Here is a 14,551-nt window from a genome sequence, read left to right on the forward strand (position 1 = left end):
CGCATATCGACGACGGATAAAGAGCCACTGTGTAGAGTGGAAGAGGGGACAATGAGGGTGCCTTTGGGTCAATAACTTTGCATGCTTGGAGAATTTAGGGTTGAATAGCCAATCCTTTTCCTCGAGCTCCTTCTTCTTCTCGGCGCTTATGTTTGGTGCAAAATCTCACCTCATGCCCTGGCACTTGAAGTATGTCCTCGCTTTGTCGTGGCCCCCTTTCCAATGGTAAGAGCATGGCTTGCATGCCCATGCGCAAGCATCTCCCGCCACTGACAAGGTGCCCTCCGAAGTAACCTCCTCCCACCATGACTATTCCGTTGGCTGTTTGGTGTTGCCCGCATGGATGGAATGAGTCGTACTAGAGAAGGCCATGGATGATGGGGAGGATCGATGGAGAAAGAGAGAGAGCTTTGAGGAAAAGGACTCCACTCTCAAGCAATGAAACCTTGAGAGGGAGAGAGACGAAGGAAAGGGAGAGAGCTTGAGAGAGAGAGAGAGCTTGTAGGCTTGAGAGCTTGAAAAAGGCTAGACCTTGAGAGGGTAGAGCTTGAAAGCTTGTGTGTACTATGAAGGTAAGGGGTGGGCGGAACGAGGCAATTTTTATAATCTGCCCGTTTTCACTATTGGCCAAAAATATGGCTATTAAATCCACTTCGAACGTCCGGCCAGCTGCCTGGTAGTCCGAGTGTTCCATGCCATTTCTTGGCGTTCTTACCGTTCCGGTATCACTTGCAACTCTCAAACGTTTGGCCATTCCGGCACATTCCCGGTAACGCTGATTCTAACATCTTTACCTAAAGAACTTTGTGGGGGGGGGGGGGGGGGGGGGGGGGGGGGGGGAGAGAGAGAGAGAGAGAGAGAGAGAGAGAGCTTGTAGGCTTGAGAGCTTGAAAAAGGGCTAGACCTTGAGAGGGTAGAGCTTAAAAGCTTGTGTGTATTGTGAAGGTAAGGGGTGGGGAAAGGAGCATTTTATAAGGGGGAGTCTCACTATAAAAAAAAAAGGCAATTTTAAAATCTGCCCATTTTTCACTATTGGCCACAAATATGGCTGTAAAATCCATTTCGATCGTCCGGCTAGCTGCCTGGTAGTCTCGACTTTCCGGGCCGTTTCTTGGCGTTCTCACCGTTCCGGTATCACTTGCAGCTCTTGAACGTTTGGCCATTCCGACACGTTCCCGGTAACGTTGATTCTAACAATCTTTACCTAAAGAACTCTGTAGGTTGTGACTATCACCCTCCAATGGTTTGTGCGGGTGACTACTTCCCTACGTCTTTCAATCTCTAGTAAGAAGTGACCGTATGCTCTCATATGTTGGACATCTACATACCAAGTGCTCTCATTCTCCAACCCAACCCCACATACTTTGCATCTCCTCAATTTGTGCCTTCCACCCAATCTCCATCTCGACTAGGTGAGACAAGACTCTTATCTACCAAATGTCCGCTTTAGCATTGATTGGCATATATGTGTCCATATATCCAAGCCATTGGATGAACCCATCCTCTCAAATAGTCATAAAGTTTCATCTGCAAGATGAAGCCATCGTCTAGAATAGTCATGGAGAGAAATGAAATGAAATGATATATTAACGTCTAAAAAAGGCCAAAATGACCTATGAGACCAAACTGATTACAATGGTGAGTCTAGTACCAAGTCTGGGTACAAACAAAGAAAACTACAAACTAAAAACTGAGATAGGAGTATTACCGACTCCTATGGGTGGCTGGTAAGCTGAGCAATGGTATAATGCCACAAAGGTACAAAGTGGGGATAAGTGTCACCATTAGCATGAAGCCTATCGTGATCGACACTCTAGGTGTCGTGCTAGAATCCTATGGATCCTCTGCCGCAATCTCCGTCGGTGCTGCGTGGCTCCCCTCCTCATTCCTGGTCTTGATCTCCCCAACTATAGGGCTCGATCAATGAGAGTACCACTGGTGTGTGTATGGGTGGGAACCGAGCTCTATGGTGGTGGTGGCCCCTCTGCCTCTGTGGTACTCGGACTGAAGAAATCTGAGATGCGTCTCTAGGACTGTCTCTGTCTATGCCCTCTCAATAGAGAGTTTCTATGTCTCTGTATCTCAAGTAGAAATAATCCGAGACATCTCTTATCCTGATATCTCATGACTCTATCTAACAAGTCAAAACCATCTCTTGATAAACAGTGAAAGCGTCCCCGAATCTCATAGTAGACTGTGCAGTGACATATGAAGTGAAACTCTGTCTCTGGCTCTACATGGCATAACTGACATATCCTCTTGTCTGCTGGTATGCCTCTGAACCTACTTGTCTCAATCCCAAGCTGGTGTGAAGATGTGCGATCTGGCCTATGGCACATCGTAACCCATGAGATAGACGTGTGTCCATCTAGCTGGGCTGTGTGACAAATCTGTCTGTCGTGAGTTGGAGCAGATGCTCTCTATAGAAAGCCCTCTTCGTACCCAACTCACGTGATGGCTATATCCATGTCCTCCTAGTATCAAGCTGGATAAGATCCTGCCGAATGAGCCTAGTAATCTCCATCCGTGTAAGAGCCAAAGATGGTGAATCAAGAGAATACTGGAAAGGGGGCAAACTGTCCATGTTGAAACCATGCCTCTGAAACCATGAGCTCATTTGTGCATACCAACATGATGTATCTCCTTGTAATGCCAGCTGTCTGGATGACTCAAGAGCAAGCCTAGCATATCTGTCCCTGGTGGAGAGAGAGAGAGAGAGAGAGAGAGAGAGAGAGAGAGAGAGAGAGAGAGAGAAATGAAATGAAATGAAATGCCCAGTATCGGGCATTGTTCAAGAAAGTATTGCATCGGTTGCTAAAGAGCTTCGTCAATGTCCGCCTCTATAAATAGTCGTATTGGGCGTCTCCCATGTTGTGCTAAAATAGTCATGATCCTCTGATGGAGCCTCCATCGATGTCGTATAGACATGGGCATCTAGCTCTCCCGAGCTCAATGGCTTTGTCAACTAATATACCTCTGATATAAGTGGGCTTTGAAGTCTACAGTGAAGCATGCTCATCTACCTGTTGAGTCCTTACTCTGAAGAAAACAGTAATCTCCCTCTGTGAATGTCTCCCATTGCCTGATCTCCTCAAGAGACTCTCCCTATGTCTGCGCACCTCTAGCAAAACAACTCGAGGCATCTCTAATCCTGATATCTAGCCAATGGTCCAAAGCCCTCTCTGAATAGATGTCCATGTACACATAGGGTTGGATCATTGATGAAGCTGAAGTCATGGAGCCGGAGTAAGTATTGTTGCATCGGTTTCGCCATGGTTCAAATAAGCAAGTGAGACAATACTTTTTAAAGTTCAAAGATCGCAGAACCCACGAAGCAGTGTGGGTAGACGAAGAGTTGTTGTAGCGGAAATGAATGTTGTTCTTTCTCAAGATGAGTGATCCGATCGTGCTCAAGGTTCCTTTTACTTACGGAAGGGAGAGCCTTCCGTTCCCTTAATGAGAGAGTGCAAGTGATCACAAACAAGTGAATAGACACTGTGCGTGAAGGTGTTGAGACTGAGAGATAGAGAGAGAAGAATACGACACCAACAAGTTGTCAAACCCTCCTCCGAAGGCCCTCCTCTTGATGGCGAGAGAAGTCTATGCTATTGATTGCACAAATCTGGTACAAGTGCCGATGCAAATCTAAGTGATGCTAAAAACTGAATGCTGCGAGGACGACGGGGCCGACGATGACGACGCTATCTGCTGTTGTGACTTTGCATGCTGAAAACGCTGTTTTTCTTGCTACCAAAACGCTGGTTCTCTTGCTTGGAATCGCTGGTTTTACTGGCTGTCTTTACTTGCACTGGAAATGTTGAAGAACTTGCTGGTTTGACTGAGCCTGCAAGCGATATTGAGTGGGGCTGCTGGAGGTGGATGCTGAAAATGCCAGGTATGGGCTGAAAACGCTGGAGTTTTATTGTTGAAAGCGCCATGCTTAAGGGGGGTGGTTCTTGCTTGAGAGGGGGAGAGAGATGCATGTTGCAAGTGGATTGCCTGGTGCACTTTCTCCTCTTCTGCCAAATTGTACTAGCGCTAGGTTTGCTTATATATTCTCTTAGCAAATTTGCTGTCACAAAAATACAGAAGCGTAAACTGACGTTTAATTGCACTTCAAATACTCAAGAGAATTAGAGGGAGAGAGAAAACTTGACACTCCATTGGGGACCAGAAGATGGGCTGGTCCCCCCCCCCATAAAGAGAATATCTTTATTACTAAAGGAGAGTCTTTACAAGCACAGGAACGGGGCATACGCCCGTCCTCTATTCTTTCTTCTGTTCTGTTCTGACTACTGACTGAGAAAGTGTTTCCACTTTCTTTCTGCTTAGGGGATTTCCCCTCTTCTGCGAAATTGGTTGGACGCTCTCGAAAAGAGAGTCTATCTTCCAAAACAGCTCATCGGAAGCTCTCACAAAGGAGAGTCCATCTTCCGTTATGTGTTGCCTTCATGCTCATTCATTCATGCATCGAACACAAAAGAGAAACAAGCAAAATGCACACGCACATGCTTGCTGTAATTTTCTGCACATAACCTGAAATTCTTACCTGTGCACAACCCTACGCCGAAACAAAGGTCTTCTTCGCGATGGAATCGCGCCAAACTTGATGTAGACTTAGGATAAGGAGAGAGAAGAGAATTTCTATGGCTGGTCTGCTGAAAACAGCCCTAATCGAGGTGATTAGGGGTTGAAGACGGAGAATTACAGCAGCCGCACTCTACTAAGAGAGCGTCTACGACAGCTTCTCGCGATGAAACTTCACCAGAAGGTGTCTATGACTGTGAGATCCCTTGTTCTTGACAATGGGAGCACAAGGCTACCACATATGTCGCAAGGGGTTGCTCTCAAGCTTCAATGGAGGGCTCCACCGCATAGAGCACGCTCACATTAGGGGGGATAGGTGCATTGCCAACCCTGAAAATGAGGGAGGGGGGGCTCCTAAATAGCCATCAGGGAGAGGGGGCGCTAGGAAGAGAGAGGGTGAGAGTGAGAGAGAGAGAGTTAGTTTGCATTGGTAAGTGTGCCACTTGGCACACTTACTTTAAAAACTTAAGAACCATTCAACTTTTGACTTTAAAAACTTCTAGCTCATTAATTAAAAATGTGCAACTAACTAACAAATGCTGCCAATGATTCTTTTATGAGAACACCAAAGGTCTGCCGGCACAATGCCGCACTGGCACTGCATCGCCTTTACCTGTTCACACTTGCCCGGCCGCCTGCCCGGGCACGGACCGTTAAATTTAATTTAACGAAACTTACCCTAAGGTTTTATTAACTTTATTAGCCTTAGGGTCACTGTTCTAAGGACCCCATGTCATTCATGTGCTTGTACTGACGCGCGTATTTTTCCTGAGCCTAAAATCTGAGGCTACTGCTTACCCCTTTCTGAAGACCCGATTTCCCAATCACTAGGGCTTCAGGGTAATTTCTGCTAAGGTCCCTCTGAGGTGTTGTGGCCCGCATTTAGGCTCACCTGAGGCCTTAGAACTGCTAGGTCTATTCTGGTGTACACGCAACTAATTAGATGATTCTGTTCTCGTAAATAAATTAATTATTTACAAAGTCTGACTTAGTTACATCCCTCTTGGTTCTAAACAGTTGACCTCAACTGTAGAGCGTCAACATAATTGTGCAAGATGTTAGGGTAGTCCTTAAGATCGGACTCAGTCATCCACTTGGCATCTAAAGGAGTGTAATTCTTGAACTTGACTAAATACTTTCGATGTAGACTCCCCGACTTGAGTTGTCTCTCCGAGTGGTGTATTATCTGTTCAGGTTGAAGGATTTCCTCGGTCTCTTCGACTTCTGGAGGATCTTCTTGTACGGGCGCCACTAGAGGAGGTCCAACATATGGTCGGAGGAGACTGACATGAAAAGCATTGTGGATGCGCCAGTTAAAAGGCAAATCCAATCTGAAAGTCACATCATTGACTTTATCTACAATTTTAAAAGGACCGTAAAATCTATGGGAAAGTTTGACAACTTTCCCTTTGCCGACCCGCTTTTTCAATCTAGCTTTCTCAAACCAAAGCAGGATATATTGTCCTTTTTCAAGATTGAGATTCCTTCTGTGCTTGTCTGCTTTTCTCTTCTGTTGCTCTTGAGTACGAAGAATCGCTTGCTTTACTTGTTGATGGGCAATATCAATATTGCGCACAAATTCATCTGCGGCGAAGATGTTTTCTTTGGTCACTATAATAGGAAGTAAGAGTGGCTTCCCATAAATAATTTCGAAAGGGGCTTTACCAGTTGAGGAATATATGATATTATTATACGCAAACTCAACTATTGGTAAGTAAGTACTGTTCCCATTCGGATTGTCGTTCCGAAACATAGCACTTGAGGAGATCTAAAACAGTGGCATTAGCGATTTCGCTTTGACCATCTGTTTGAGGATGATAAGCTGATGAAAAATCAAGCTTAGTTCCCAAGTTTTCGAACAATGCCTGCCAAAATAGACTAGTCATGCGGGGATCTCTGTCGCTCACAATAGTCTTTGGCAATCCATGGTGTTTAAAAATCTGAGCTAGAAATATTCTAGCCATGTGATCAGCTTTGATCGTCTTCTTTACTGGAAGAAAATGGGCTTGCTTACTGAATCTGTCTACTATAGTCCAGATTGCATCATTTCCATTCTTGGATCGAGGAAGATCCGTAATAAAATCCATGGCAATACTTTCCCATGGCGTGTTAGGCACAGGGAGCGGCTGAAGCTTGCCATAAACTTTATGTCTGTCATATTTTACCTTTTGGCAGACTAAACACTCATGTACATGTTTTTCAATGTCCGCACGGAGTGTTGGCCAAAAGAAATACCTTTCGAGGGCACTAGTGGTGGAAGCAATTCCCCGATGCCCGGCATAAGGAGAATTATGTGCTTCATCCATCACCTTTTGTCGTATGGGCTGAGCTATGCATATTGCTTGTTGACGATAGAGTGTATTATCCCTGATAGAATAAGGTGGCTTTGAGTGACCAACTTGAAGATCTGCCCAAATTGTGGCGAAGTCTGGATCTTGAGGATACATCTCGCTGAGAGATTCTAGTTCCTCATGATAAATTGTTGTTAGTGCATTGATCTTTGGACGCCTGGAGAGAGCATCTGCAACTGCATTCTTTGTTCCAGACGTGTGTAAAATCTGAAAATGAAACATTGAAAGAAAGTTGGCCCATCTCATCTGCTTTTCTGATAACTTTCTCTATGTGAGAAAGTAGCGAAGACTTTGATGATCTGTCTTGATAATAAAATCAGCTCCTAATAGATAGTGTTTCCAAATGGAAAGAGCATGAATTACTGCCATTAGCTCTTTTTCGTATATGGAGGCATGCAACTCTGCATCTTTAAGGCGTCGACTTTCATAGGCTATCGCGTGACCCTCTTGGTTCAAAACTGCTTCTACACAATCTCCAGATGCATCGAAGTATACCTCGAAAGGTTTGCGAAGATCAGGGACGGTGAGAACAGGTCCGTGACTGAGTAGATACTTAAGCTTTTCGAAAGCTTGTTTTTGTCAAGACCCCCAATGGAATGGAATCCGCTTCTTTGTCAGGTCATGGAGGGGACCTGCTATCGCGGCAAAAGCTCGAATGAAACGCCGATAATAAGAACAGAGGCCAAGGAAACTTCATACATCATGTACCGTAGTTGGCGTAGGCCATTCTACAACTGCTTGAATCTTATCAGGGTCCATTCTCACCTGGTTGTGAGATACTATATGGCCCAAATAGTGGATTTCTTTTAGAAAGAACTCACTCTTCTTAGCATTCACAAAAAATTTGTGTTTGTGTAATTCTTCAAACACTAAGGCGAGATGCTTATAGTGTTCGTCTTCCGTCTCTGAGAAGATTAAGACGTCATCAAAGAAAACGCCTGTAAAGCTTCTGTATGAGTGGAAGATTCTATCCATCATTCTGTTGAATGTAGCTGGTACATTAGTGAGCCCAAAAGGCATCACTAGAAATTCATACAACCCGAAGGTTGTTCTAAATGAAGTCTTATGCACATCCTGAGGAGCTATGCGGATTTGATGATAACCGCTCTTCAAGTCTATACGACTAAAGACACTGGCTCCTTGTAACTTATCAAGAATGTCGTCAATCCGAGGGATTGGAAATCGATTCTTGATTGTGATCTTGTTTAGAGATCTATAGTCTATGCACATGCGGAATGTGCCATCCTTTTTCTGTACTAGCAAGACAGGTGAACAATATGGAGAAGTACTAGGCCTTATTAAGCCCTTCTCCAAAAGTTCGTTAACCTGCTTGAGAATTTCCTCTTGCTGCATTATACTGACTCGATAAGGGGCTGATTTGGAGGAGAACTTCCTGGGATCAAATCAATTGTATGATCCTCAGGTCGCGAAGGTGGGAGTTCATTTGGAAGTTCATCTGCAAAAAAATCTTTATATCTTTCTATTAACTTAAGTCTTTTTTGCTCTAAAGAGAAAGAAAGTTGTGAAACAGACACATCTCTCTCTCTTGCAAAAATCAAGTACGCTGAAACACACTTTTTCATTTCTTTCTTGATGGCAATGTGATTGGTCTCACTCTATCTCTCTCTCTCTATCTATTTCTCTCTGTTTCCTCTGGCTTCAGTATTAAGTGATAAATTCTGTTTATCCGAGTGTATTTTATATTGTTATGCGCTCCCGTTTGTGACACAAACCAACGATGAAGTCCATGGAATTACTCTGCCACTTGGCATCTGAGATTTCCAATGGATGTAGCAGGCCAGCTTTCCTAAGGCGCTCTGCCTTATTGACCTGACACTGAACGCATCTCTTCACATAGCTCTCTATGTAAGAGCACATCCTTGGCCAATAGAAATATCGCTTGACCAAACCCAAAGCTCTTTGAATGCCTGGGTGCCCAGCGCTAGAAACATCGTGGCATTCGCACAAAATCCTTTGTCGAACCTCATCGATTTCCGGCACGTAGACTTTACCATTTTTGAACAATAGTCCACCTCTAATGGAATATTGTCGCTGTCTCGTCTCTCCAGCACGACTCACTTGGGTCTCCGGATCACCCAAGCCTGCACACGAGTCATGCCCCGCTTTTACCTCGTTCCATATCCTGCCAAAATGGCCATCGAAACGACATAGCCCTCGGGGAGAGAGAGAGAGAGAGAGAGAGAGAGAGAGAGAGAGAGAGAGAGAGAGAGAGAGAAATGAAATGATATATTTACGTCTACAAAGGGCCAAAATGACCTATGAGACCATCACGGTTACAAAATGGTGTATCTGATACACTGTCTCTAGAACTGAAGAGAGAGAGAGAGAGAGAGAGAGAGAGAGAGAGAGAGAGAGAGAGAGAAATCCGTCGAGATTTCAGCCATAGACAAGGCATTAACCTCAAGAATCCTGCTAAGTGCATCGGCAACTTGATTGCTAGATCCTTCTCTATAACAAATCTCAAAGTCAAACTCTTACATAAGTTCAACCCATCTAGCCTTCCGGCCTCTGAGATCACCCTGATTACCGACATAGCGCAAGGAGTGGTGATTTGTCCATGCAACAAACGTAGAGCCATACAAGTAGTGCCGCCACTTCCTCAGGGCGTGGACTACAGCGTAAAGCTCCTTCTCATATGTTGGTTAACGCATCTCAGCATCAGAAAGTTTCTTACTTTCAAATGCAACAGGACGTCCATCCTGGTATAAGGCCACACCAATGGCATAATCAATAGCATCCGTTTCAACCACAAACGATTTGCTAGGATCCACAATGTGCAGTTTTTGGTGCAGTAGTCACCAATACTGCTTTAGTGTATGAAAGCTCTCATCGAGACACTCATTCCAGACAACAGGGGAAGTCTTCGGCCCTTTCACCCCCCCTTTTAAAAGTTGCGTAAGCGGAGCAACAACTTTAGAGTAATCCTTGATAAATTTGTGAAAGAATCCTGTAAAGCCTAAAAAGAACTTTACTTTGCGCACATTCTTCAGAATGGGCCAATTTCGCACATTATTCAACTTTTCAGGGTCGACGCGAATTCCATCGCGAGTAATGATGTGACCCAAGTACAGAAGCTCTTTCTTAAAGAATTCACACTTACAAGCTTTAGCATAAAGCTTCTCAGTTCTCAGTACTTCGAGAACAGCGCGTATATGCGCTAAGTGCTCAGACAAACTTCGGTTGTAGATCAAGATGTCATCGAGAAATACAACAACGAAGTTGCCTAGAAACAGTCTCAGCAGCTCATTCATCATTTGCTCAAACGTAGCTGGAGCATTGGTCAAACCAAAAGGCAAGACCAAAAACTCATAGTGACCATAACGCGTATGGAAACCTCTCTTAGGAATATCTTCCAGTTTGATCCGTATCTGGTGATAGCCTGAATATGAGTTTGAACGCCACCATCATAGGGTTGAGAGTAACAGCCCTAATGTGGCACCTTGCTAGCAAGTCACGGCCACCATGGTGCTATGCAAAACCGCTCTAAGGCTAACTGTCGGTGCAATAGATGTGCCACTACACAACCACTCCTAGGGCTACCAAAAACCAAACCCTAGTTAGATTAGTGCTAGGCAAAGGGCTTGTATCTGCTGCCACAAGGGGCCAATACAGCTGCCCTAATGTTAATATGAGCTGCTTCATTTGCTTCAGTGTCTGCTGCACACCCTAATGAGCAGTAGCTCCCAGAATGGCCTCCGCATTGAGCTTAGTCACGCCCCTACTTATATCTTCGATTAACTAGAGAAAAACCATTTGAAATTTTAAACATAGTCTCAAAAAACGGCTGTCACAATCAAAAGTCCACTATTGTTGTCACCCGAATATATTACTTCCCCATTGGGAGTGATTTTTTGGACATTTCCTAATCACCAAACTCCCAGCCAAACAACTATAATTGAGGGTGCAACTATATTGTAAGGTGCAGCGGAATGAATGTTGTATTTTCTCAAGATTAGTGATCTTTATTGCTCAAGGTTCCTTTTAGTTCTTTAGGGAAAGAGAGAGCTTTCCGTCTTGTAGAGTGTTTTGGTCACGAACAAAGTGAGTGGATATTGTGCGTGCAAGTGAATGAGACTGAGAGAAGGAGAGAGAAGAGATACGACACCCGAGAGGTTGTAAAACCCTCCTCCGAAGGCCCCACTCTCGTCGGCGAGAGTGGTCTACTTTGATTGCACAAATGTGTACAATGCGAATGCAATGGACTGATGCAACTTGGACTATGCCGATGACGACGACGGTGGTGACGACGACGACTCGATGCCTGAAATCTGAGATCTTTTATCTGCTGATTTTCATGGTCTTCTTAGTGGCTGAAAATGACTGTTTTGGCTGCGTTTTTCGAGGCTAAACTTGGGGGAACATCTGCAACCGTCTAAGGGCTGATCTGCTACTGCGTCTATGGCTGAATTCCTGCGTTTTGTCACTGCTGAATTGCAAGTTTCCTAGCGTTAGTAGTTGGGGCTGAAAACGCTGGAAAGGCTGAGGTCTTGCTGTTGGTTTGGGCTGAGGATAAAAAACGTTGGATGGCTATGTCTCTTGTCAAAACGCCAAGCTAATCTACATCTTCAAAGCAAAAACGCTGGCATGGCTGAACTGTGGGAAAAACGCTAATGCTGATGATCTTTGCGATAGCAACAACCTGCTAACGCTAGTGTGTTGAGGGTGATGGCGAGGACTGCTAATGAGGAAAACGCCAAAGATGGGGGTTTACTGCTGGGAACAGAAACACTAGGGGTCCTTGAGGGGGGTACTGCTGAGAAGTTGCCTGTTGAGCGGGACGCTCCTGCTGCCTCTTCTGCCAGAAAGTGCTAAACTTGGGTTTGCTTATATATTAACTTAGCAAAATTGCCCTACCTACTTTTGTTGGAAAGTCACTTAAAAATAATAAGTGAAAATAACCAATAAATAGGAAAATAGGCTAAATGCACTCGAAAATTCCCCTAACTGATGCTAATGGATTCTGATGGGAATTCCGATGATCATGTTGTGTGCAACCGGAGGATATGCATCTATGCTAAGTGACTGGGCATGCACGGTCTACGAATAGACTCACAAAAGTGCCAGATCACTGCTATTCTAGACTTGACTTGACTGACGGGAACCCTGCTATGGTGTAGCTTGTCCACGGACACATAGGGTTGGGATGTGTCACTTGACATATATAGTGCTCTTGAGGACAAACATCAAAGCCACCTACAGGTGTGCTCAATTGCCATGTAGCTTTTGCTAACTTTAGCTTCCACACACTAGAATCTCACGGTACCATTCAACCAATAGCTTCTCTAATACAAATCTTATGGTGGATTTTAATCATAACAATTCTATTCATTCACAGCTCGAGAGTGTTCTCTAAGATCCTATTGTGGTATTGGAAACTTGACCAAAAACTTAATGATAACAACAGCGTATAATAAAAAATGAACTCCAAGATTGGCATATAAGGCAAATTCAAGACATGCTATGTGTTCATTCTTTAGATGCAACATTAACATTCTCCCTATTCTTAGTTAGAGCTCCACAAAAGGTCAAAACAATTGAAAAAAAACAAAAAGGGTATGTACCTTAGGTACTCGACCCACCAACTCCTGTAAAATGGTGACCAATCCTTCTTTTCGCATAACAAGATTTGAAAGCTGTTTTCCAAGTTCGGCCCTTATCCATGGTGGGGGCGTAGGCGAATCACGATTGAGTAGCACAAATGAAGCCACAACCATCTGTTCCACAGGAGCATGTTCCACCATGTATTTCAGTCGGACTCTAGCTTGGTGACTGATGTCTTCATCCGTTTCACAAGAACCGAAGCCTAATTGTAAGTATGCAGACATGAGATCCCACAAGAAGAACTTCATGGCAAGCTGTCTGGTAGAAGGAATTTGCAGAAACTGAATTTCATCCTGTAAATTTCCCGCCATAGGTGGACATGTGATGTCAAGCGGTGATGTCTTGGTCCCATCTAGCCTTTGCTCTATGGGAGATCCAAAGGTGTCAGATTCACGAATCAATGTTTCTGCTGACTTTCTGTGTGTTGTATATATCAATGTCGCACAGGTACTGCTCATCCAAAAAAAGGAAGCAAGAACTTCTGCACACAAGAAAAGGAGAGGCATGCCTGAAAGAGGTGCTGCAGACGAGCTTTGCAACCAAGCGGTGGAAATGGAGAGGCCTGACAAGTGGAAGGAAATGTTGCTGCAATCATCTTGATGTTTGTCTCTTAGGATGCCGACGCCCGGACTGAGATGAGGAGAAATGCCCAGCCTTATGAGGAGCTCAAGCAGGGCCTTCAATGTTTTCCACTCTGAGGAGGAAGGGTCCAAAGGGAACGTCTCCCTCACAAGACAACGTTGCAAATTTTGCAGCAGATGGATGGCGCAGCAAAGAGTTTCTGCTGCTTGCTCGGTATTTTGAAAAATATTACCCTTGAGCTTCCTGCTGTTAATGCTAGCGAGAAGGGACCTCGCTCTGCTCAAAAAATCTTCTTTGCTGCCGCTGGCTGCCATAATTCCTCGCTAGAATGTCTGGACGATTTTTTAAAAATCGTTGAAAATTGGTGGAAAATGGAAATCTGCCTGCGTGCTTTCCCGCCCACCGATAAGTTGCGGTGGGCCGTCTCCTCGTAGCTCTGGAGGGTTCTGGAGTGCGCTAACCGACCCCTCTCTCCTCTTATGTCCTCGGGCCTCGACGCACTCTCTCAGCTGGCTGAAGGGGCGAATTGCAGGCAGTGGGACATAAGACGGACGCAGCTCACTCTGTGTCTTGCAGCAAGGTGAGCTCTCTCTCTCTCTCTCTCTCTCTCTCTCTCTCTCTCTCTCCGTGTGTGTGTGTGTGTGTGTGTGTGTGTGTGTGTGTGTGTGCGCGCGCGCGCGCGCAGGGCGCTCTTTATAAGCTGTTGACCCGCAGGCTCAACAGAGGGACGAGGCAGTGTTGGAAAAAAATTAGAAAAAAACCCGGGTTTAGGTAGCGTATTTTAACCGGCTGAAATTATAAAATCCCGGTTAGAGTTTGAGCTTGCCTTTAAGAAAACCGGCAAATTTACACTAGTTTTAGTGTAATTACGGGCAAAAGCTTCAAATTTTGACCTGAAAACCGGGAGAACTTCAAGTGTCCCCTTATTTTGTTCGGTTGGTAAAAATGTGTTTTTCTAGCCCTGGCCCGATGAGAAGGCAAGGGGGCATGTGGGCGAGGCAAGGGAGGTGGGGGGAGTTTGCAGAAGGGGAAGCAGGTAGAGGTTCGAGGCAGGTCGAACAAGGGTGGATGCGCCGCAGAGGGGCAGGGGAGTGAGGGCACATTTGGGTTTTCGCGGGGGGGGGGGGGGGGGGGGGGGGGGAGGAATATTATCAGGTATCTATATTAAAAATGGTTTTTTAATTAATTGTGCCAGTGTAGAAAGTTCCCATTATAATACTCAAAGCCACATTCAGGAGGCTGTTAAGAATCTACGGTCAAGATCAGTCGTACATCTACTAGCCTTTCCTGGTCGAAATTTAGAGCTATAGCCGCTAGATCCAAGACAACTTATACAAGTCAGCACTTGGAATCCAAAGCTTGAGCGTTCAATCAAACATTGGCAAGTCTCAGCATTGGGAACTCACTTA

The 14,551-nt window shown here is 44.9% G+C and overlaps 1 protein-coding gene across 4 annotated transcripts in view; it reads right to left on the minus strand.

The window, feature by feature from the left end:
- Window positions 1–13,877, minus strand: part of LOC147465387 (uncharacterized) — a 29,852-nt gene extending 15,975 nt beyond the window's left edge. For all 4 annotated transcript variants that reach the window (XM_086519829.1, XM_086519821.1, XM_086519843.1 and 1 more), the window contains exon 1: window positions 12,521–13,877. In XM_086519829.1, coding sequence (XP_086375955.1) covers window positions 12,521–13,456 — 936 coding nt within the window. In that variant the 5' untranslated portion in view covers window positions 13,457–13,877. The remainder of the gene's footprint in view (window positions 1–12,520) is intronic.
- Window positions 13,878–14,551: the final 674 nt, after the last annotated feature.

Source organism: Adiantum capillus-veneris, chromosome 1 (genome assembly GCF_014529385.1).
Source record: "Adiantum capillus-veneris isolate H3 chromosome 1, ASM1452938v2, whole genome shotgun sequence".
Taxonomy (NCBI): Eukaryota; Viridiplantae; Streptophyta; class Polypodiopsida; order Polypodiales; family Pteridaceae; genus Adiantum; species Adiantum capillus-veneris.